Source organism: Molossus molossus, unplaced genomic scaffold (assembly GCF_014108415.1).
Source record: "Molossus molossus isolate mMolMol1 unplaced genomic scaffold, mMolMol1.p scaffold_m16_p_7, whole genome shotgun sequence".
Lineage (NCBI taxonomy): Eukaryota > Metazoa > Chordata > Mammalia > Chiroptera > Molossidae > Molossus > Molossus molossus.
In genome coordinates this window covers 17,212,001-17,236,327 of record NW_023425401.1, presented here as the reverse complement: position 1 = coordinate 17,236,327, position 24,327 = coordinate 17,212,001, and the positions used below count along the sequence as shown (strand labels likewise).

The 24,327-nt window shown below is 40.4% G+C and overlaps 1 protein-coding gene across 2 annotated transcripts in view; it reads right to left on the bottom strand.

The window, feature by feature from the left end:
- RAPGEF5 (Rap guanine nucleotide exchange factor 5) overlaps positions 1-24,327 on the bottom strand; it is a 232,836-nt gene that overhangs the window by 168,491 nt on the left and 40,018 nt on the right. Inside the window, exons 2-5 of one of the 2 annotated variants that reach the window (XM_036247514.1) lie at positions 18,705-18,755; positions 16,283-16,389; positions 12,238-12,359; positions 10,370-10,538 (exon numbers count right to left, since the gene is read on the bottom strand). In XM_036247514.1, coding sequence (XP_036103407.1) covers positions 10,370-10,538; positions 12,238-12,359; positions 16,283-16,389; positions 18,705-18,755 — 449 coding nt within the window. Of the gene's footprint in view, positions 1-10,369; positions 10,539-12,237; positions 12,360-16,282; positions 16,390-18,704; positions 18,756-24,327 lie in introns of those variants that run through there. The other variant, XM_036247515.1, reaches the window with a different exon arrangement.

Here is a 24,327-nt window from a genome sequence, read left to right as displayed (position 1 = left end):
AAAAATCAGTAAAAACATTTTTAAAAAGAAGAAGAAATAATTAGTACAGACTTAATGACAGTATCTAACCTGGGCAATTGTTTGACAACCATTTACGCAATTCAAAATGCTTAAGGAAAATGAAGTTCCCCACCCAAGAAGGTCTCCCAACACAAACTCTCCCCTCAGTGTGGGTAGTTCCAGCGAAGAGCCTTAGGGGGCAGCACACAGGTGCCATGGTCTGGGCGATGGAACCCATTCTGTACCAGTCAGTCCCAGTACTGTCTCCGGCAACGTGGGTTTAACTGGTTTCCCTGCAGAGGTTCAAAGAAGTCTCTGTGAAAATTCCTTCATGAGAATGAGTATGATGTGTTTGAGATTATTATTCCAATAAGGTTTTTTAAAAATAAAGCTTGCTGTAACTCTTCTGTACAAGAGATAGAACCCACAACCCTTAAACATTTGTGCCTCAAAATCCAAGAAGTGTTATGTGCATCCCAACAACCACAAAATAGACCAATATCTGGAGTCAAGTTGTTCAGGAGACAGAGACTGTGCATAAGCGGCATGTGCTAATGCAGCTGGGGTGTCCTTCATGACCTTCCAGGCCCCTGCAGCCAGCCCTGTGCTGGGCACGTGATGGTGCCCATTACAGAGCCATCTAACAATCTGAAATGTGTCCTCGGTCAGCTTGGATGGAAAGTGCTATTACTGCCGTCTCGGGGGCTTTCATTTGTTTCTGAAGGCATCTTACGTACATACTACACATCGACCTTTGTGCCAAACAGATACTCTAGAGGAACTAATGAGGTGGGCGACATGCTTGTCCTCGAGCCAGAATTCTCTCTTGGGGGATGTCAGGCAGGCCTGTCCACTGCCTCCCTCCGAACCCTCCACACCCAGGCTGAGGCTGGCCTGCCCTAGACTGTTCGGTTTGGAGGGACTTGAGAGAAGCACAACTTTTCGGATGGACTTTGGACTACTCCTGCTAGGGGCTCGTGAAATGCTAGGGCACAGACACTATTAAAACCAAGACAATACAGGAACGTTCCAAACATGATCCCACGACAAATAGGAGATGCACGGCACATAAACATGTGAAAAATTCCTAATATCCAGTGGATTTAGCAAAATCTATCTTTAAGACACTCTGCCAACACAAGCGAGAGTCTCAGTCTGATCTATGACTGTCAAGGGTGTCTTGGAAGAAGTGATACCACGGTGAGGTTCTGATGGATAAGGATGGCCCTGGAACTGTGGCAGGATGACCAGGACATGCAAGTGGAAAATGGCAAGAGATAAAGCCGAGGTCAGACCAGTCAGGCTCCATCTGCTATTGCTAGAGTCTGGGTTTTAGGCTGAGGGCCATGCACTCTGGCTGTAAAGCAAAAGAGATGAATGAAGAAGTAACTCAAAGAAGATATAAGACCAACAGCAGGTTAGGTTTCTTATTATTATGACTGAGAGAACCACTTGTTTGCTGAAGAAGAAGAGCCAATAGAAGATGAGAGAGAGAGGGCCCCTCCTCCACCAAGCTGAGAAGGAAACAAATTTAAACTGGCGACGATGCCACAGTTCACCTTCTCCTTGGACCACCCAGAGTCCATTTCATACCTGCTGAATGTCAGGCAAGGAACGGTGTTCAGGGACTTCTCCTTCAGAAATATTTCCTGGGCCAGATTTGGAATTTTTCATTCTAAGAAATCATTGCCAGCAAGTCCTGGACACCACAAAAGAGAATGTTCCTCAAGGAGCACAGACTCAATCTCTACCACATCTAAGACCTACTGACCTCAAGAGGGTAAGAAGGGCATCGCAGCTAACACTCAAGTACTCTCCCGTGGTCCTCCCATAACATCTACGTTCTGGACAGCTCTGTTTTTCTTAACGCAAATTTTATGACAAAACGAAAAAGTGAGATGGTAGAATAATAAGAATTGGATTGTTTCTTGAGGTCTTTGATATCACGAATACAGACACCTCTTAAACCTTCTTAAGAGAAGATGCCTTTTCACAGCATCAGTCCACTAGTTATGCTTGTAAAGGAAATTTATCCAACGGTGGTAAATTGTGAGTGTGACAGGTTTAAGTAAGAGTCTGGAGCATATAGTAACATTCATCTCAAACTGAATAAAATTAGTTATTACTGATATCTCTTTTGTACATTTTATATTGAGGATTTTAGGATTCATTCTTAATATTTAATTAAACAGCTATAATTCAAAAGCTAGCACAGCCAGGCCTAAAAGTTCAATTTTTACTAAAATTCCTGTACTGCTCTTAAATATTGATATACAATGACAAAGATAAGCACTCTGCCTTGTGTGTAAACAGCTGGAATTTGGGAGAACTTCGTGTTTTCTTGGGAGAAGGCGTGGTGAGTAATAGCAAAGATTAAGGTCAGCTGGTTTCAGAGTAACTTTTATACAAAAAATTTAAAGTGATAAATAGACTTTTTCTTCACCTATGATCCTAACACAAAACTTACTGCCAAATTCCATCGTGAAAAAAATTTTTGAGAAGTCCTAAAAAAATGTTTGTTTATTCATGTAGTATTTCCTCCTCTCCAAAGATCATAAAATGAAAATCTAATTAGGAAAGTCAAAAGTACAAAGGGTAGGTCTGGGATGCAGGAATGGCATACTTGAGGTTGATCTCCCCAATTAGAAGGGGTTGATCCAGTACCATTTCAGAATTTAAGGATGCCAGTGGATTTCTCGTGTTACTTCTACATGTCAGGTGGAAAGGAAAAGTTGGGGGAGATATGGAGAATAAAGGGAGCGGAGATGACAGGGTAGTGGGTGGTGGTGGTGTCAGTGCCTATAGGGTGCTTGGGGAGACAGGGATATAAATTTGGGGGGCATCACTGTGGAGTTGATATTAAATACATGACTGGGTGAGGGCACATCCATAAAAGAGAAGTCTGAAGACTGAGCTCCAGGACACCCCGTTTGGAGGTCAATGTTTCCAAATGCAGGTTTTATAATTATGCAGGTGTGGTAAGGCCAATAGATCAGGAGACAATTGGCATTGAACAGATAGGTCAGTTTGGGAAGAATTAACATCTTAACAATATTGAGTCTCCCAACCCATGAACGTGGATACGTTCTTCACTTACTTGTCTTCATTTGACTTGATTTCATTTGACTTTTGAAGTGTTTGGCATATAGCTTTTGCACACACTTTCTTACATTTATACCTAAGTAATACATAGTGGGTTATTTTTTTGTCCTAATACATAGAAATATAACTGAATTTTGTATATTGACTTTGTATCCTGTGACTGTGTTAAATCCACATATTAGTTCTAGTAAGATTTTTGTAGACTCTTTAGGATTTTCTGGGTATATAATTATGTTACCCACAGAGATAGATGCTGTTAGCTTTTTTTCTTCTCCTCTGTATACTTTTACTTCTCTTTCTTGCTTACTGTACTGGCTAGTGTTGAAGAGAAGTGATAAGAAGAGATGTTTTAGCCTTGTTCACAGTCTTAGTGGGAAAGAATTCAGTCTTTCACTATTAAGTACGATGTAAACTATAGATTTTATCAGATCGAGGAAGTTGCCTTAAACTCCTGGTTATCTGAGAATATTTGATCATGAATGAGTATTGAATTTTCTCAAAATCTTTATCTGCATTTATGGAGTTTATCATATAAGATTTTTTAAAAGACTGTGAATATGGTGAATTACATTGATTTTTGAATGCTGAACCATCCTTGCATTCCTAGAATAAACTCCCTTTTTCATGATGTATTATCATTTTTATACATTGCTGGATTCCATTTAATATTTGTTGTGAAAGATATTTTTTTTGTTTATATTCATGAGTTATATTGGTCTGTTACCTTTTTCTGAACTTTGTCATAATAATGCTGGCCTCACAAAAGCCCCTACATTATTACATACTGTCATGTCCTTCACAGAGCCAAGCTAAGTACTCTACTCAACTGACAGTCAGTAAATGCCTGTTCGGTCACCCGGTAGAGTGTTGGTGACAAGCAGCTGTCTTTTCCCAGACCCTCCGCTCTCTGCCCCTTTTCCTCACCTAAGAACTAAGGAGCAAACTCAATTACCTAGGAAATATCTTCCAGATATAAATGCTTATGAAGCTAAATTTATGGAATTTTCAGAAGTGTCAGCCAAGTGGCAGTAGATACCGTGCTCGATAAAAAAACTTTATATTACAATATCAATCTGGCTTCTTGACACAGTATTTTGAGATGATTTCATTAGCATTCACATTTCCTATCATTTAACAGGGGAACTTATAAAACAGTGCTTCTCAACCTTGGTCTGTATTAGCCTCACTTTTAGAATATTACAAAAATATTGATATCCATGTATCACTCTCTATCCCAATCCGGATTCAGTAGCTCTATTACACCTCTTTGTTTCTTAAAAGCATCACGGTTGCGCACCACTAACAGAGGTCATTTCCAGCTCCAGCTTCTGCCTTCGATTCACATCGCTGCGGCCAAGGTAACCTGCCTTGCCTCAGCTCCCTCCTCTGGAAAACCAGAACAGCAGCAGGTAACGTCAAACTGTTGCATTCAATGAGTCATTATATGTAATAATGTTCAGAACAGTGTCTCGTATACAGCAAGTGCTATATAACTGTTAACTATTATTTATTGTCATCACTGCTGGGCAGCTTAGGCAAAATGACTAAGTCTGTTGTTCCCCATTTTTTTAAAGTGGAGGAATTGCTTTAACATAGGAACAGATCACAGACCCACGAACTCTATATGTCGATTGAGCAGATACATGTCAAAATCTTACTGTGAGTTCAAGTAACAATATCTATATACAGTCAAGTAATATTTTTTTCTTTACTGATTTTAAAGAGAGAGGAACAGAGAAGGAGAAAGAGGGAAACATCAATGAGAGAGAACATGGATTGGCTGCCTCCTGCATGCCCCCCACTGGGGATCGGGCCCACAACCTGGGCATGTGCCCTGACCAGGAATCGAACCAGCAACCTCTTGGTACATGGGTCGATGCTCAACCACTGAGCCACACTGGCCGGGCAACATTTTTTTCTTTTTCTCTCAAGTCATTTTCTTTCTTCAATGTAAAGGTAATGCTTGGCTTCCCTATGGATTTGCAGACCCCTGAAATCAACCTGAGCCTCGCTTCCCACCCCTCTCAAAGCCGAGTTCTGCGGGGTGAGGCCCCCTCACTGCTCCAGTCCCACCACACTGCCTTGCGCTGCCTCAACATGCCGCCAGCCTTCCCGCTCACGCCCTACACACTGTTCCCTTTACCTCAGGTGCCCCTCCGCTTCTCTGCAGCAAGGAATCATGACGCTCAGAAATCCACCTTAACTCCTTGAGCCGAGCATTCCCTAGAGTTGGTTAGTGAGGCATCTGAATGTTAGCACACCAGCCGATTTAGTGCAATGCGCATAACAGTAAGAACAATGAACAGGGATGATTTTAAAATCAGTTAGAATCAGGAAAAGCCAGGTGAGAAGGAACTGTTCCAGCCGAGGCTGTGTAGCTGAGTGAAGGGTCTGTGGAAGCCACAGCCGGACCCTCAGGAGCATGAGCAACGCCAGCAGGCGTCTAGGAGGGCAGACCAGCCAGGTAGGACCGCCAGGCACCGATCAAGCCAGGAGAGAAAGACCCACTTACACCAGCCCCCCGCTCAGCAGAGTACCCCTGGGTCACCTCAGGGGTCGCTAGGTAACTGGCTGCCCACCCACCAGGCAACACCAGTGAGGATCAGAAAAGTCCCACCCTGGCACTAGAGCCTCCTAGCCAGGGTCCAGGGCCCACGCCACTCACCATATACCCACAGGCTCTCTTGCTGAGGAGCAGGGAGAAGGTGCAGAGAGACAGCCTTTTCACCAAAATATGCTGAACAGCTCACTAACGGGACTTTTAAACTTTATTGATTACAATGATTTTACTGGAGTAATCTAAAAATATGGGGCTTCTTTTCCTTCTTTCTGGCTACCCATCAGGACGGAGGCTTATGTGGGGAGAAACAACAGACTGCTCAGAAAAAAGGGAAGCAGCTACACTCTTCTTCATGCGCGCCTGAATATGGCATGAGTTTAATTTTAGCAATCTTTGTACAGCTCTTTGAAAATTGGTGCACATGTTAACTGTCCTGTAATGGGCAGAATTTAGTTGTATGTATTCAGGGTTCATAGACCCGGCTATTCAGAGCACCCCACACCCACCTATAATGATGGCTAAATTGAAACAGCAAAGTTTGTTTGCAGCCTAAATTCTCAAACAAGTCACAGTGTTAGAGAGAAAGATCCCGTTGGTCCTGAAGGAATTATTAGGCTGCCCTTCCCTACACTGTTCCTTCAGCATTCCTACCCCCACCCCTCATTTAAAAAAAAAAGCGAGAACAACGTACATTCCAGACAACTTGACTGGGCTTTCTGTCTGAATGAGGTGCCGTGTCTGATATTTTTTCCCCGAGAGATAATACCCTTGACAACTGATTCACTCGCGTCTTGCAAATCATCTGCTCAGTTTGGATAGAAAAGTTATTTTGTATAGAAGAGGAATTTTGAATTGTGTTGCCTTAAATTAGCCTAGAAACCTGCAGCAGCTCCATTTTCCTTCCTGCTTTAAACACTTTTTCAATGTGGAGAAAAAAAACCCACTTTTCTTTTTAAAAATGCCTTTGCACAGAACAGGCTGTGTTTACATAGAGACAGTACGTGGTTTCCTCACATAGTTTTAAAGAGATTCAGAGAGAAGACAGAGAATTCGAGCCCTGATGGAGAATTCCACAGGCAGACAGACCTTGATCGCCTTCAATTATCAAAAAGGTTATTCAAAGAACCACAATCCTGGGTTTTCAGCTCGTGGGTGGACAACCTAAATTAATGAATCAAGACCTTAGAGGGCAATTCAGTAGAATGGATAGAAAGCAATGGGGAACAAAGCCAAATGAATAGGACTAATAATGACAGAAAAGTGGGGGAAATGCTGATACAAACAGTTAAGAACAATAAGTTACTAAAAGAAACACAGACATGGACTGGAGACATCATGGAAGTTTTGCAGTCAAAGTAGGACTTGGGCTCCCCCTTGAGGAGTGGGTAGAATTAGACTCTGCAGGAGAGATGGAGAAAGCAGAGCATCCATGGACATGAGGGAACACAGGGGTGTGGGAGGGGGGCGGAAGGAATGGAGATCACCTGATTAGAGCAGAAGTTATGACTGGATCATATGCATCAAACCGCAGGAAGGGCTGTGACAACTGAAAGAGGACAGTGTCCCCAGGTACCTTTGTTTTCTGACTATAGTTCATTCTAAGTCTGGATTACCTAAACCTTGGCTTTCCAAAATCTGGCCCAAAACATCCTACTATAGCTTAGAAGTTTGCTTATAGTTCTGCTATAGAAAATATGTATGTTCTGTCTCTCCAGAAGAGACCTGCAGAGGTTCAGTGATTTTATCTTTTTATAGTCAGTGCTTATACCATGGGACAGACAGGTCCATGGCTTCCCAATGCCCATATGTTCCCAGAGGAATTACTACTCCCAGCTGCACAGGTTCACACCCGCGTGAAAAAACGTGCTGAAAGACAAGGCACACTACAGTGATTCTCAACTCTAGAGGCATGACATCTATGCTCAGTGACAAAAGACTGGAAATAATCTGGAATAAATATTAAGACCCCAATTTTTAAAACATTTTTGTTTCGTGAACTTAGCACAGACCTAGGCTTTTCCCACCTACGAGGTCACCTCACTCGCTGGCATTCCGATCTGCTCTGTACGTGGACGAGAAAGGACTGGAGCTACAGCATGAAGACTGCTTGGTTTCCGTTGCCCGTGTCGCCGTTCACCGGGGGATGCCCGCGACAATGCCCACAGCTCCGCCTTGTGCTCAGGACAGGAACTGGTTAAGAGCTGCTCCAATATGCCAGGGCTGAAGCAAGTCCCAGCCACCCCTGGCTTAAAAAGCATGCCACTCCTTCCTAGAACGCGTGTTCAAGTTTACTGAAATGCTCCTTGACTTTTCTCAGGAAACTTCCGGCCTATTTTAAAAGCATATTATATCACAGAGCATTTTCCGTACTTCGTGGAGTGGGGAGTTATATTTGAGTTTTGCTTTAGCATTGCAAGGCCCTCTGTAAACAGTGGTGGTGGACTCATAACCATTTCAGAGTCAATTTAACATTTTTTTTTTTTTTCCTCACCCGAGGACATTTTTCCATTTTTTGTTCAGATAGAGCAGGAGGGAGAGAGAGGAAGAGAGAGAGAGAGAGAAACATCGATGTGAAGGGACACATCGAGTGGCTGCCACCCGCACGACCAACCAGGGCTGGGGACAAACTGCAACCGAGGTACGCGCCCTTAGTGGGAACCGAACCCGGGTCTCTCTGTACCGCAGGCCGACGCTCTAACCGCTAAGCCAAACCGGCCAGGGCTATCTAACATTTTTATAGCTCCCGTTTGTACCACCTCAGCGAGGGAAGCTAGAATGACCCCCATGACTCCTAGGAACCAGGGAGCAGGTGTTAAAAGCAGGAGCGCTAGAGCGACACGGACAAGCACACAAACCCTAAACACCCCAGACACCACCTGTGCCCCGAACAGGCTACCGGACTTCTGCGCTTCCTCACGTACAAAACAGGAAAACATAGTAATAACTGTCTTACAGGATTCATCTGAAGATGAAATAATGAATCCAGAGCATTTAGCATAGTTTCTGATATAAAATGTGTTCTCTACAAGCAATCTTTCCATTACCACGACGTCTCATTAGTACTCTGATGCTCTTACTTTTCCAAAAGCTGCATTAACTGTTCAGTATTAACTGTCATTTTTTAACAAGGGCAACTTATCTTTGTTATGGTTGTGTTTCTCCCTGAACTTGCATTCTTCCCCATGAGATGAGGATAATACTACTTGCCCTACTAATCTAATCAAAATGGGAATGTAACTATGTGAAAGTTATTAACTGAAATTTTTAATCTGCTATGCGCTATGCTGAAGCGCGTCATCCACGGTGTGGACAAACAAAGGCATGTCAGAATCGCCGTATCATGACGAGTCCTTTTCCCCAAACCCTCCCTAATGAGTTCATTTAAATTCATTTTAATCAGATAGTGATTCCGTATCTTCGTGTGATAATGACACATGTGTTTTTAATTTGCCAAATGTTGCTTCCAGATTATTTTTCAGAAATGTCTGTTGGGCTCTTTCTTAGGAGAGTCACGACTTGGGTAGTGAATAAGATATGAGTTATTATTTTATTCTCAACTCAAGCCAAATCATGTTTATTCCTAATTTAGATCATCTACTTATACAGCCATACTTAAATTAGACGCAGCATGGTGGCTGGCAAGACATGGAATAATAGTTAAGTCATTTATTTATTTATTTATTTTTAATTTTTTTTAATCCTCACCCGAGGACATTTTTCCATTTTTTTGTTCAGGTAGAGTGGGAGGGAGAGAGAGGAACAGAGAGAGAGAGAGAAACATCGATGTGAAAGGAACACATCAAGTGGCTGCCACCCACACAACCAACCAGGGCCGGGGAAAAACTGCATCCGAGGTACATGCCCTTAGCGGGAACCGAACCCGGGTCTCTCAGGACCGCAGGCCGACGCTCTAACCGCTGAGCCAAACCGGCCAGGGCAGTTAAGTCATTTAATAGCTAACTTAATTTTAAGAAATTTATTTTAATTTAAAACTCGTATCTGAGAAATAGGAATAAAACAACTACTTTTTATTTTATTTTATTTTTGTTAATTTTCCCTCACTCAGGGATGTTTTCCCATTGATTTTTAGAGATAGTGGAAGGGAAGGAGGGGGAAGAAGGGAGAAGGGGGAAGAGAAAGAGAGAAAGAGAGAGAGAGAGAGAAACATCAGTGTGAAAGACATCAATTGGTTGCCTCCCGCACAACCCTGACTGGAGCCAAGGATCAAAAGTGCAACCCAGGTATGTACCCTTTGGTCAGTGGGCCAATGCTCTAACTGCTTAGCCAAACCCACCAGGGCAAAACAACTACCACTTATTATTATTATTTTCAATCCTCACCTGAGGATATTTTTTCATTTAGTCTCAGATGGAGTGGGAGGGAGGGAAGGAGGAGGAAGGCAAAGACAGAGAGAGAGAGAGAGAGAGAGAGAGAGACATCGATGTGAGAGAGACACATCGATTGGTTTCCTCTCCCACGGCCCTGACCACGGACCAAACTAACCAAGGTATGTGCCCTTGACCGGAATCGAAACTGAGACTCTTTGGTCCACAGGCCGATGCTCTAAACAGAGCCAAACCAGCCAGGGCAAAACAATTACCTTTTAAAGGAGATGGTGATCTTAAAGGGCAAAGCACCATCCCTAGACACATAAGTATTCTTAAAGTGAGAACAATATAACAACAGAACAAAATAGCATCGACTTACAGTTCACAGATGCCATCTCTGGTGGGAATGACAGGCACAAGCTGTAGTAACAGTTTGACACCGTTTTGCCATTCTTCTTCTCGTTCAAATTCACAGTACAAGTAGCTGCATTCATCAGATGAAAACTGATAGAACACATAGGTGTCCTGAAAGTATAAATGCTGGTCCACTGTTGGGAAGAAAAAAGGTGTGGATCAGTTTTGTAAAGTATAAACCAAGTACTAAACTGAAAGCACTACTAATTATTATTAGCCAGGGGGAGGACTATAATTGTATGTTCTAAGTCGATTCATGTTCACCATCCCAGTAAATTAAAAAGGATTTACTGACCAATCTGTTTTTATTACTTGAAGCTTTGATCAGCATATTCACATCTTTCATCATTTTTCTGCTTTAGGGACAGGTGAAATCTATAGTAATTCAAAGACTGCGAGGAGAAACTGCTTTCGTGTCCCAAAGCAAGAGAATACACGTAACTACTTTAGTGGTGCAGAAATCGAATGTGGTGGTGAGTTCCAGATCAGCAGCTCTCAACAAGGGCGATTGTGCCCACCCCCCTCCCACCACCCAGGGAACATTTGGCAATATCTGGCTGTATTTTTGGTTGGCAAAGCTAGGGGGTGCTATTGCATCTGGTGAGTAGAAGAAAGAGACGCTACTACACATTTTATAATGTACAGGACAGCCCCATACAACTAAGATTTATCTAGCCCAAAGTATCAATGCTATGAAGGTTGGTAAACATCATTTTCAAAGAATAAGACCTGGAGACTCTTCCAAAAATATTAACACAAAAAGTTTTTGTTGAACCTCATGAGCAAGCCGATAATATTGCTCAAAGGTATGTAACTGACTTTCTAAATAAGAGTATCAGGTGCTGGGTATTTTATTTTATTTTATATTATTTTTTCCCTTTATTGATTTTAGAGAGAGAGGACGTGAGAGGGAGAGAGATATAGAAACATTGATGAGAGAGAACATTGATTGGCTGCCTCCTGCATGCCCCCCACTGGGGATTGGGCCCACAACCTGGGCATGTGTCCTGACCAGGAATCGAACTGGTGACCTCTTGGTACATGGGTCAATGCTCAATCTCTGAGCCACACCGACCGGATGGTGCTAGGTATTATTAACTCACTAAGGTTATACCCACATCTCCATCTGTACTACTTACTCTTCTACAATGGGATTTGGGGTATGCCTTTCTGAACCTTATAATGTTCTCTAGCCATTAATATTTATTACCTATGGAAAAAAGGACTTCACAGTGACCAACCAGCACCTGTGTGATAGAGCTAAATAAAAAAATCAGATTACTTGACTCCTATTCTTCAATTCCCTAGGCTCAACTAAGAAAGAGATATCTATCATCCTTTTAGTTTCTAGTTAACATTAATTTTCTGTTCGGTTTAAACAGCTAATTTTTATAGGTCATTCTCTAACTGTTCATGATTACTTAGCCAATCAAAACGGCATACACATTCCACTCATAAAATCAGATTCTGATGATAATCTATGTACAACAAGGTAAATCACACATTTAGGGCAACTAAAGATGTTACTGATTTTGAAAAAAGAAACTGTGAGCAGTGTTTTGATAGAGAAGGGAGGGGGGCGAGCAAGCAGAAGATTCTTTATAGGCAGACGTCTATGAATCAGCAAGGTACCTAACTATTTTTACAAAAGGTGTGAGGAAAATACAATCAAAAGATGGTCTGTCACTTTATTTATAAAGAGAGAATGCAAATATTTACCTGCAAAAACAATTTTCCATCCAGAATGTAACATCCTTTATAAAAGCAAGTATATTTTGGTCTGGTAGCTTAATAAAATAATGACCCTGTGCCTTCAAAACATGTGCTACTAACCTGATGACATAATCCCCATGTCCAGTAGGAGCTGCCAGACCCCTCTGGCCATAGATCTGCACTGGACGAAAGGACAGTGTTCTAGAAGCCAGTCAACAAGTTCTGACCCGACGCAGCTTCTCCTGGAGAAAAACAAAAAACAAAGCCATTCACATGAGACATGGTTGCCACTTATTTGCCAAAAAACTGGTATTTAATACCATCCCTCTCATGTGCTTATCCTTTTAAACAGGTGACTCAATAATAAATGACATGTACCTCTTATTTATTCATCTTTCAGATTTCAGCTCAAATATCACTTCCTTAGAGAAACTTGAAATCAAATCCTCTTATACTTTTTCTTCAAGTCACCTAACATGTAATAATAATACGTCTTTCGGAATGAAAAATCTGCTTTCCTCACTGAATAATAATTTTCAGGATAACAAGGACTATATATAACTCGCTATTAACCCCAACAACTAGGACAGTCCAGGTACACGGTAAGTTCTCAAAATATATAAATCTGAATAAATGAAAAAATAAATTTAGCAGTCCTTTATATAAAGATAATGCTTCTGCTTTGGTAAGACAAGAACCTCAAGCAGGTGGTGATAAAATCTGGTTCAGCCATTTATAGATTTTTATCTAGTCTTTTTAACAAGAACAAAATAATTACAAGAAAGTTAGACAAAGTTGGGACGACAGTACGTGGTATGGAATTTTGTTTGCTCCTTTTCAGAGATTAAATCCTGAAATTTGTCTCAAAGAATAATAAATCTGACTGTGAATCTTTTAAATATAATATAAGCAATCTAGCTAGGCAATCCAGATTATAAAACCCATAAATCCAGATATGTGTGTGAAGGATCCCACCAACCACACACACACAAAATATTCTTTGTAATCTGTCTTAAAATATATAACTATATTCAAAGAATGTCCCAATCTTGGCATTACAAGAAGTATCTTCATTCCTACTTTTCTATCTATATGAGCCTGTGATGAAAAACCAAAAGAAGAAAACTTTCTGAAATATGGATTTTCATTTGTAGAAATTTCATTGAATCCCACTCTCACTTATGAGAAACTGTCACCAAAATGTTTTTTTAATGATGTATCATGTAAATGGCTATGTTTGTTCTCTATTTGGCATTTAAGGACCAAAAGATGTCAACTTTATTTGTGTTCCTATAACAGAAAAATATTGCCTATCTCTTGTGACTGGTACAGGCACAAACACCGAGAAATCACACAGTAACCGACGATATGAAGGAATGCCATGAGGTGCTACATTTTCTAGGGTAAAGAAAAAATAAGGCAGTAAGCTTTTCTGCTGATATATTTGATCAAATATTCTAGCTTTTGATAATGCATCACATTTTTTTTGGTTCGGTGTCACTGTAAGATACTCTAAGGCAATTAAGGCAATACCAGGCATGTTTAATTGCAGGTTAGCATTAAGACATTAAAAACATTAACAGTCACATAAATGGATGTGTTTTTTGTTTTTTAAATGAGAAAACATCACAACAAAACAGGCAATTAGACCAATATTAACTTCTAATTCTATAGGACACCTTTCATGTTAAAGGCTCAAAGTGTTAATTAATTCTTCAACACCTCTGTCAATTAGCCGGCATCTTCAAACTAATTGTTCCAAGCACAGTTATCACATGAATTAAACACTGTATCGTTTTTAATCCTTAATCTCAAAACAATACAGCTCCTCAGCCTACTCTATGGAATATGAAAGGACACAATGAAACATCTACTGAATAAACTCAACTGTTAAATTGCAAAGGTGGCTAGACAGATGCCTGTGCATGTTTGTTCACAGTTGATGGGGGAGAAATTTCTCAGACAGAGGTTTCTCAAAATCGTGTTTAGGCATTACCTGACAGATCTTGTTAAGGTGCAGATTCTGAGGCAGGATGTCTGGGCGGGGCCTGAGAGTCCTCAGTTACAACTGGTTCCTAAGTGATGCTGGTGACCACAGTTCCCCCCCACCCCACCCCCACCCCAATCATTGGGAAGGGCTCACTCGGTTTTGGGGCCAGGGCTGAGTCAATATGCCAAAACACAGTACTGCCATGACATCAGTTCATAATGAGGCGAGCTGTCTCTGCATTTAACTCATACTCCCCTGACTTCTGACCAAACCTGCAACAATCCAGTTAAAATACCTAAATTCACAGGATTTAGGGGACAGCAGTGAGGAAGAAAACAGAGATGGCTGGAAGGGAGCAATCTGAATCCTGACAGCAGTTCTTACTGCCGGTGTATTTTCAGTCTTGTACTGAATCCAGAAACTGTTCTGAGGACATGTAGATCTAACCACACTGGCAATCTAGGTAGGGACATTGTGCTACGGAGGTGATTAGCTACAGGGACAATGAGATTGCTATAACAAAGCATTATTTTAACAATCTCTGGAGCTGAACATTTGCTATCTCTTGGCTTCCTTCTGTCTCTGGTTACATTTTTAGCAATTAATTCACAGTTGTTCAGACACAACCTTAATCTTGAATATAAATGGGGTGATGGCGTTTGGAGACCAGTTGTGAAAGTAATTTTCATGTGGTACATGGGGAACACTTTACTTTAATTCACCACCAGACATATATGAAAGTGATCCATTCTGGGCCATCATACTAGCACACTGTCTTTATACCCAGAACATTAATCAGTTCTTAGATTTTAAATGAAAGGAGGTTCTGCCCTGACCATTGGGAATCTGAAATAGCAAATCACATGTTCTCTCCCCATTCTATTCCCATCAGTATGTTCTAACTTGGATGGATGGTTATTTTCCCCAAGTAATGTACATCTCTCAGTTCTTTTTTCAATGTTTAGCATAGAGATCAAATAAAACCAAAAACACAGAACCATGACAGAAATTACACATAGCCTTATGTGGTAGCTAAAATGAATCCTATCATCCCCGGCCAGGTACTCGGTTGGTTAGAACGTCATCCAGATACACAAGGTTGCGGGTTTAATCTCCAGTCAGGGCACATACAAAAATCAACCAATGAATGCAAAAATAAGTGGATAAGTGAAACAATAAATCTCTCTCTTCCCAAATCAATCAATACATTTTTAAAAAAATAAAATGAATCCTATGAACTTGCTCAAAACCAAACCTAAAGATTTATACAGTTTTTGTTTAAAAAAAGAAAGAAAACAATCAGACGTGTCTGAGTTTAGTTAAATTAAAGAAATAGCCTTCATTTTGGGAATCTTACTTTTTTTTTTTTTTTGCTGTCTCTTATTCTGAGTAGTCTACCTATTTTAATGGTATCACAATCTCATTTCTATAAGAATAATGGTAATGAATGATAGTAATTTTTTCTTTTTATTTTCTTTTTGTAGTTTTCTCTTGGTATTGTTTGGTGTGGTATAATATCTTTATTCAAAGTAAAAATAATAAAAATGTGGAAAAAAATTTGTTTTTTCTTCAAACTCAGAAAATGAAAAGACGTGCTCCAAACTTTCTCAGTGACCACTCTCTTGGTCCACCTGTAACCAGCCACGAATGCACTCACTTACTCTAATGCTTCTGTCCTTATTCACCAGCTAAGGTGGATAATGCCACCCCTATGCCCACCTGCCCCTCCTCCTCTCACAGCACCCAAGAAAGATGCTCACTCTCACCTGGGGAGGTGAGCACAGTTCTCAAAGCCCACGGACTGCCAGAGAGTCCTCTCAGAGCCTTGGTGAGGTTCCTGAAGGGGGACCTGTGTGCACCGATGGCCCAGGGCAGCATGTGCCCAATAAAATGACAAAATGTCCCATCTCAGAGAAAGCAGAGGCTCCCTCAGGAACCCATCCACACTTGGGGCTGCCAGACCCTAACTTCAGAACCAGGAATCCAACTGGCAAAACACTTAGCTAAGTTTAAAGAAGAGATAAGTCACTACCAGTGACCCAAAAGGATACTTTAAACAAACTGACCAACCCTTCCTACTATTGATACAGCCTGTCTCTCTGGGATCAAGATTAAGATTTTAACACTTTTTTTTTTAAGGAGAACTTTTGACGAGATGTTAGCAAACTGTGTCACCTGTAAAATCCCTTGAAGTTGGCTCTGTCCTTTATCAGGTCAGCTGCCTGGACGATGATGATATTCCTCAGCGCTCTTCCCGCGCAAGAAGAATTCTCCCCATAAATCTAAGTGTGAAAAAGCAAACATTCACTGTAAATTTAGAACAATAATGCAATAATTTGTGAATACACTATAGATTAAAAAAAAAAATCATGACCAAATCCATAAGCTTAAGACAGTTATGTAGCTATAAACACCACGACCTATTTTATTTTACTTTTGCTATTGGTTTATTTATGCTATAATAGCTATTTTCCATATGCTAAACTGCTTTAACTATAATTATAAATAATCTTTTTTATACAAGTTTTTAGTGTAAAATATCCACTGGTTTTAAGAGCAGTGTTTCTATCAATATGGTAAATTGAAGAATATTTTTATTATACATTAACCCTGCCATATTGATCAACATTCATGTGAAGGTCTCCGAAGACGGAAAACTAATTTTTCCCTATCTGGTGAGCATCTTGCACCACGACACAACCTGATAGCAGGCTGCTCTCTGCTTCGCTTTGAAGCTTTGCTCAGCTTCAGAGTTCATAGTTAATTCCAAGACTCCTGGTTTCATCTACTTGTTGATTCCATCTAGAAAATAAAAATGTCATTTAACTTATTTTCTTAATCTTCTAATTTGCCCATATGAGTCTCTGATTCTTGAAGGATGAAGGAGGGTGTTCCTCAGATCCAGGGAGGTTTATGTCCCTTAATACTCTTCCTTCCTCTATAGCTGGCACCCTGCTCCCGCGTGCAACGCTCTGCACAAAGCAGCTCAATGACAGGAAACTGTCCTCGTCAGTAAAGGCTCATGAGAATTACTACATACAAGGGGTATGTGTTCATATCTGTTTACTTGTTTCTTGCTTTTTTTTTTTTAATCCTCACCTGAGGACATTTTTCCATTTTTTGTTCAGATAGAGTGGGAAAGAGAGAGAGGAAGAGAGAGAGAGAAACATTGACGTGAAAGGGACACATCGAGTGGCTGCCACCTGCAGCCAGGGCCGGGGACACACTGCAACCGAAGTACGTGCCCTTAGCGGGAACTGAACCCAGGTCTCTCTGGACCGCAGGACAATGCTCTAACCACTGAGCAAAACTGGCCAGGGCTGTTTCTTGTTTGTAATATGTTTTCATTGATATCTTAGAGAAAGAGGAAGGGAGAGAGAGAGAGATAGAAATGATGTGAGAGAGATACATTGATCGGATGCCTCCTGCACACCCCCTACTGGGGATCAGGTCCACAACGTGGGCATGTGCCCTGACTGAGAATTGAACCAGGACCTCTTAGTCCATGGGATGATGCTCAATCTACTGAGCCACACTGACCAGGCTGTTTACTTGTTTCTTGGTGAACTCTTTCTGCACCTACAAAATGTTGCCCTATAAAATAGATATCTTCTACTAATCTGCATGTATGCGTGACCAATGGACATAGACAACAATGCTGGTGGGGCTGGGGGCGGGACCAGGAGGAGGGTATCTAGGTGGGAAAAAGAAGAAATGTCTGCAACAAAAATAAATTAATAAAAATTGCAAATATATATACACATATATATATAATATATCTTCTCTTGAAGCAAACAAATTGATAATGTATTGGTTATAACTTGACAAGAACGATTCAACTCCATCCTTATATTTTTTCCATTTTTCTTTATCACCTCCTTAACACAACCTTATGAGAAAGGGAAAAGGACAGAAAATGATCTATTTTTAACACGTGTTAAAGCTGAAGAAAAACGTGAACTAATCGGATGACAGAAACTATCACCATAAGAGAGTACAAATATGGTACCAATATGCAGTCACTTGGTCAAGCAGAAAAACATGCAATGAGCAGCTATGAGGCTCAGTCTGGGTGCTGGGGATACAACAATGGACAAGGCCGAAGAGGTCCCTGTCCTCATAAAGCTCACTATCTCCTGTCGTTTTGAAAATGCAACGCTTTGCCATCTGATTCTTTAACACAATACAATAAAGGCATCCTCCTTGTTTCTCACCAATTAGCATACAGGGATAGTTTACTAGTAAATACATATAAGTAACCCCCTTGCCAGTTTTCAGTGTAAAATATCCACCATTTAAAAAATAGTGTTTCTATAAAGAAAGTTGAAGATATGTATATTATGTATTACTCTGCTATATAATAAAGCATTCATGTAAAGGACTTGGACGATGGGAAAATACTGTTTTCCTACCTAGTGAACATCCTGAATTATGACACAGTTATCAGGCCATCTCTGCTCACTTTGGCTGTGTCATCCCCAGGTGAAGGAGAGGGCACCATCAGGAGGCAACAGGGAGGGCTATACCTAAAGAATTCTACATCAGGATCCGTGAATCACTGCTTCAGAAAACACAGTAAGAGAGAAAAGAATCATACCTGAGAAGAAGTATGTTCAAGGTACGGATTGGAAATTCTTCTCGCGTGAGCCTATTTTAAAAGAAAAGGGGAAAAATAATTAGAACCAAGTAGAAATCATTGTACCATAAGGGCACAATACACACAACAGTGGAAGGCCCAGTAGCTATCCATGCCGAAAGATGAGCTTAAATCTCAAGTCATACAGCATTACGTAATGTCCTATTCCCACTCAAAGTAAATACCTGGTTACCATTCACTCCAGTGGGACAGGACTTGCCAGTTGAACAGCTCCCAATCTACAGAGTACAAGTTTAAAAAGTGCAACAGAGAGACTGGATGATTACCTGTCACTTCATGCTTAATGTGGTTTTGATTCCATTTCTCCTTTCCTTTTCATGTCTACTTTCACCAGTCTAATCCCGGGTTCCGACCCTACCCACCCAAACTGCTGCTTCAGCTTCCCAATGGATTTCCCCGCCCTTTGGTCCCCCCCTCTCAGGCCATCCTTCAAACCCCAGCTAAACAAATGTCTCTAAACCACCCTCTCAAGTACAGTGGCTCCCTTATTGCTTATGTGTGTCAATCCACCCGCAGCCTACCCTGCTGAGCCCACCATAGTCTGCTGCTAACAGGCTTCTTTCCAGTATTCTTTTCACCCAGCTACCTCCTTCTTGACTTGGAAGAACCTGCAGCACTTAGGCTGCCTCTGCGCATGCCGTTCTCCACGTTAGAAAGTCCTCCACCTTCCCTGAGTCCTCCCTGAATCCCATCAGACTCTGAAGTCCAGGTTTGTGTAGTCACTTCCTAGGCCGAGCTCCTCCGACCCACCCTAGTCCACTCGAGTTTGTCGTCTTTGGAGCTCGTTGTTTTTCCAGCTGCTGACACAGCAGCTGCGGGGCGCTCTGCACTGTGGCTGTCTTGCTGTGAGAGCATTTGCCCCAACGAATTCGTATGATCCTGAAGAGAGTACTGGCAGTTTACACAGCTTTGCTTTCATAGCACCTGGCATAGCAATGTTCATTTTTCTATCATTTATTTGTAGATATTTATATCTCTGTATCAACTCAGTAATGTAGGAGCTCATTTTTCCTACATAACAATCCCATAAGCAGCGCCATCACCCACCTGTGCTTCAGCACAATGGAAAATTGCTATCATTTCCCATTGCGGTACAGGACAAAGAACACGGGGATTGACATACTGAGCGTTCAACCCCTGTTTTAAAAGGTCCTTAAACTCGATTCCTGGACTTGCTGTCTTTCTGGATCCCATCGTTTTTAGTCGGCCGCCTCCACTTTTTTGAATTTCTTAAATTTACAAAACATACCCTGCCCATCATCAATTTCCAGCATCTGAACCTTCTACCCAAATTTAATGTAAGACAGAATTACCATTCTGCCTCTTGCCCATTCCACATGCCCCCCACACTACTTACCTTCTAATTAAACTAAAATAGATATATAGACTCTTTATCCAAAAAGCCTATTGGTACTGTCTGCTAAAGATTTTCAATGGCTTCAAATAAAATGAAATTCATAAGATAGACAGGTCATTTTTAATTCCTATGTATTAAAATAAAACATCCACCTACCCTTTCTGGTCTAGTCTAGTTGGCTCCCAGTTGGCTCTTCCTGGGCCTTTGCCATCGAGCCTTGGTAATGTATTTGCTTACTGAACAACTTAAAGTCTGCATGTACACCAGATATATAATTTGACAAATGAATCATAAGTGATTTTTCCCCCCTTGACAGACTTTAAAAAAATTTTTTTTATTAATTTATTTTTGTTACAGATGTTTCTCCTTTTTTCCCCATTGACACCCTCCTCCCTATCCCCCCAACCCTGACCCCAGCTTTGTTGTCCATGTCCATCACTTATGGGTATATGCATATAACTTCTGTGGTTTATCTCTTCCCTCTCCCCACCCCCTCTTCTGAGGGTTGTCAGTCTGTACACTACTTCCACGTCTCTGGGTCTACCCTGTTCCTCAGACTGTTATGTTCATTATATTCCACAAATAAGTGAGATCATGTGGTATTTGTCTTTCTCTGTTTGGCCTGTTTCACTTAGGATAATACTCTCCAGGTCCCTCCATGTCGTCTAAGGATAAGAAATCTTTCTTTCTAACAGCTGCATAGTGCTCCATTGTGTATATGTACCACTGCTTTTTTATCCATTTGTCTACTGATGGACACTTGGGCTGTTTCCAGATCTTAGCTATTGTAAATAGTGCCGCTATGAACATGGAGGTACATGTATTCTTTCTGATTGGTGTTTCAGGCTTCTTAGGGTATATTCCTAGAGATGGGATCACTGAGTCAAATGGCAATTCAATTTTTAATTTTTTGAGGTAATTTCATAGTGTTTTCCATAGTGGCTGCACCAGTCTACATTCCAACCAGCAGTGTACTAGAGTCTCCTTTTCTCCACACCCTTGCCAACACTTGTTTGACGATTTGTTGATGGTGGTCATTCTGACAGGTGTGAAGTGATACCTCATTGTTGTTTCAATTTGCATCTCTCTAATGATTAGTGATGTTGAGCATTTCTTCATATGTCTCTTAGCCATTTGTATGTCCTGTTAGGAGAGGTGTCTATTTAGTTCCCCTGCCCATTTTTAAATTGGGTTCTTTGCCTTCCTTTTGTTGAGCTGTATGAGCACTCTATATATTTTGGAAATTAACCCCTTATCTGATGTATCATTGGCAATGACGCTCTCCCATACAGTGGGGTCCCCTTCCATTGTGATGGTTGTTTTACTGTGCAGAAGCTTTTGAGTTTGATGTAGTCCCATGTGTTCATTTTTTCCTTTGTTTCTGGTGACTTAGAAAATCTGCTGCATATGATATCTGAAATTTTGTTGCCTACACTTTCTTCTAGGATTTTTATGGATTCGTGAGTCACATTTAAGTATTTTATCCATTTTGAGTTTATTGTTGTGTATGGTGTAAATTGATGGTCTAGTTTCATTTTTTTTGCATGTAGCTGTCCAATTTTCCCAACACCATTTATTAAAGAGGCTATCTTTACTCCACTGTATGTTCTTGCCACCTCTATCAAATACTAATTGAGCATAATGTCTTGGGTCAATTTCTGGGTTTTCTGTTCTCTTCCACTGGTCTATATGCCTGTTCTTGTGCCACTACCAGGCTGTTATGATTACAATAGCTTTGTAGTATAACCTGATAACCGGTATTGTGATCCCACCTACTTTGTCCTTCTTTTTCAAGATTGTTGTGGCTATTCAGTGTCTTTTTTGGTTCCATATGAACTTTTGGAGTATTTATTCTAGTTCTGTAAAATATATCTTTGGTATTTTGATGGGGATTGCATTTAATCTATAGATTGCTTTGGGTAATATGGACATTTTAATGATGCTAATTCTTCCAATCCATGAACAAGGTATGTGCTTCCACTTTTTTATATCTTCCTCTATTTCTTTCTTCAATGTCCTGTAGTTTTCTGCAAATAGGTCCTTTACTTCTTTAGTTAAGTTTATTCCTAGGTATCTTAACTTTTTTGCAGTGATGGTAAATGGGATTGTTTTTTTAGTTTCTCTTTCTGTGGCTTCATCACTGGTGTATAAGAATGCCATCAATTTCTTGACATTAATTTTGTATCCTGCTACTTTGCCAAATTCATTTATTAAGTCTAGTATATTTTTGATGGAGTCTTTAGGATTTTCTATATATATATCATGTATAATATCATGTCATCTGCGAATAATGACAATTTCACTTCCTCCTTTCCAATCTGGATCCCTTTTATTTTTTCTTCCTCTCTGATTGCTGTGGCTAAGACTTCCAGTACTACGTTAAATAAGAGTGGCGAAAGTGGGCATCCTTGCCTTGTTCCTGTTCTTAAGGGAAATGCTTTTAGTTTTTGCCCATTGAGTATGATGTTGGCTGTAGGTCTTTCATATATGGCCTTTATTATGTCTAGATATGATCCCTCTATTCCCACATTGCTGAGTGTTTTTATCAGAAATGGATGCTGGATTTTGTCGAAGGCTTTTTTGGCATCTATTTATCTGATCGTGTAGTTTTTATTCTTCATTTTGTTTATGTGGTGTATCACGTTTATTGATTTGCGAATATTGTACCAGCCTTGCATCCCTGGGATGAATCCCACTTGGTCATGGTGAATAATTTTTTTGATGTAACACTGGATCTGATTTGCTAGTATTTTGTTAAAAGATTTTGGCATCTATGTTCATCAGGGATTCTGGCCTGTAATTTTCTTTCTTTGTAGTGTCTTTTTCTGTTTTTGGAATTAGAATTATGCTTGCCTCATAAAATGAGTTTGGAAATCTTCCTTCTTCTTGAATTTTTTGAAATAGTTTGAGGAGAATGGGTGTTCTTTTTGAGTGTTTGGTAAAACTCCCCCGTGAAGCCGTCTGGGCGTGGGCTTTTGTTTGCTGGGAGAGTCTTGATTACATCTTCTTTCTTTAGTTGTTATTGGTCTGTTCAAGTTTTCTATCTCTTCCCAGTCCAGTTTTGGGAGATTCTGTGTTTCTAGAAATTTGTCCATTTTGCTTAGGTTGTCGAATTTGTTGCCATAAAATTGTTCACAGTATTTGTTAAAGACCCTTTGTATTTCTGTGGTGTCAGTTGTTACTTCTCCTCTTTCATTTCTGATTTTGTGTATTTGGGTTCTCTCTCTTTGTTTCTTGAAGAGTCTAGCTAAGGGTCCATCAATCTTGTTTATCTTTTCGAAAAACCAGCTCTTTGTTTCATTAATTATTTGAATTGTTTTTTTTTGTGTTTTTTTTTTTGTCTCTATGTCATTTATTTCTGCTCTGATCTTTACTATTTCCTTCCTTCTACTTGCTCTGGGGTTTTCTTTTTGTTTACTTTCTAGTTCTTTAAGTTGTGAAGTTAGATGGTCTATTAGAAATTTTTCTTGTTTCTTGAGGCAGGCTTGTAGTGCTATGAATTTCCCTCTCAGAGCTGCTTTCGCTGCATCCCATAGATTTTGTGTTGTTGTGTGTTCGTTTTCACTGGTTTCCATGAAGTTTTTAATTTCTTCCTTGATCTCCATGGTAACCAATTCATTGTATAATAACATGCTATTTATCCACCATATGTTCAAATGTCTGCATGTTCTTGTTGCAATTGATTTCTAGTTTCATGCCATTGTGATCTGAGAAGATGCCTGATATGATTTCAATCTTCTTGAACTTGTAGAGACTTAGTTTGTGTCCTAACATGTGGTCTATCTTTGGGAATGTCCCATGTGCACCTGAGAAGAATATGAATTCTGTAGTTTTGGAGTGAAATTCTCTGTAGATATCTGTTAAATCCATTTGGTCTAGTGCTTCATTTAGAGTCTCTGTTTCCTTGCTAAATTTTGTCTAGAGGATCTATCCAGTGATGTCAGCGGGGTGTTGAAGTCCCCTGCTATGATTGTATTGCTGGCAGTTTCTCCTTTGAAGTCCTCCAGAAGATTTTTAATATATATTGGTGCTCCTATATTGGGTGCATATATGTTTACCAAGGTTATATCTTCCTGTTGGACAGATCCTTTCAATATTATGTAGTGACCTTCTTTGTCTCCAATTATGGCCTTCATTTTGATATCTATTTTATCAGATATGAGTATTGCTACCCCAGCTTCCTTTCCGTTTGCTTGGAATATTTTT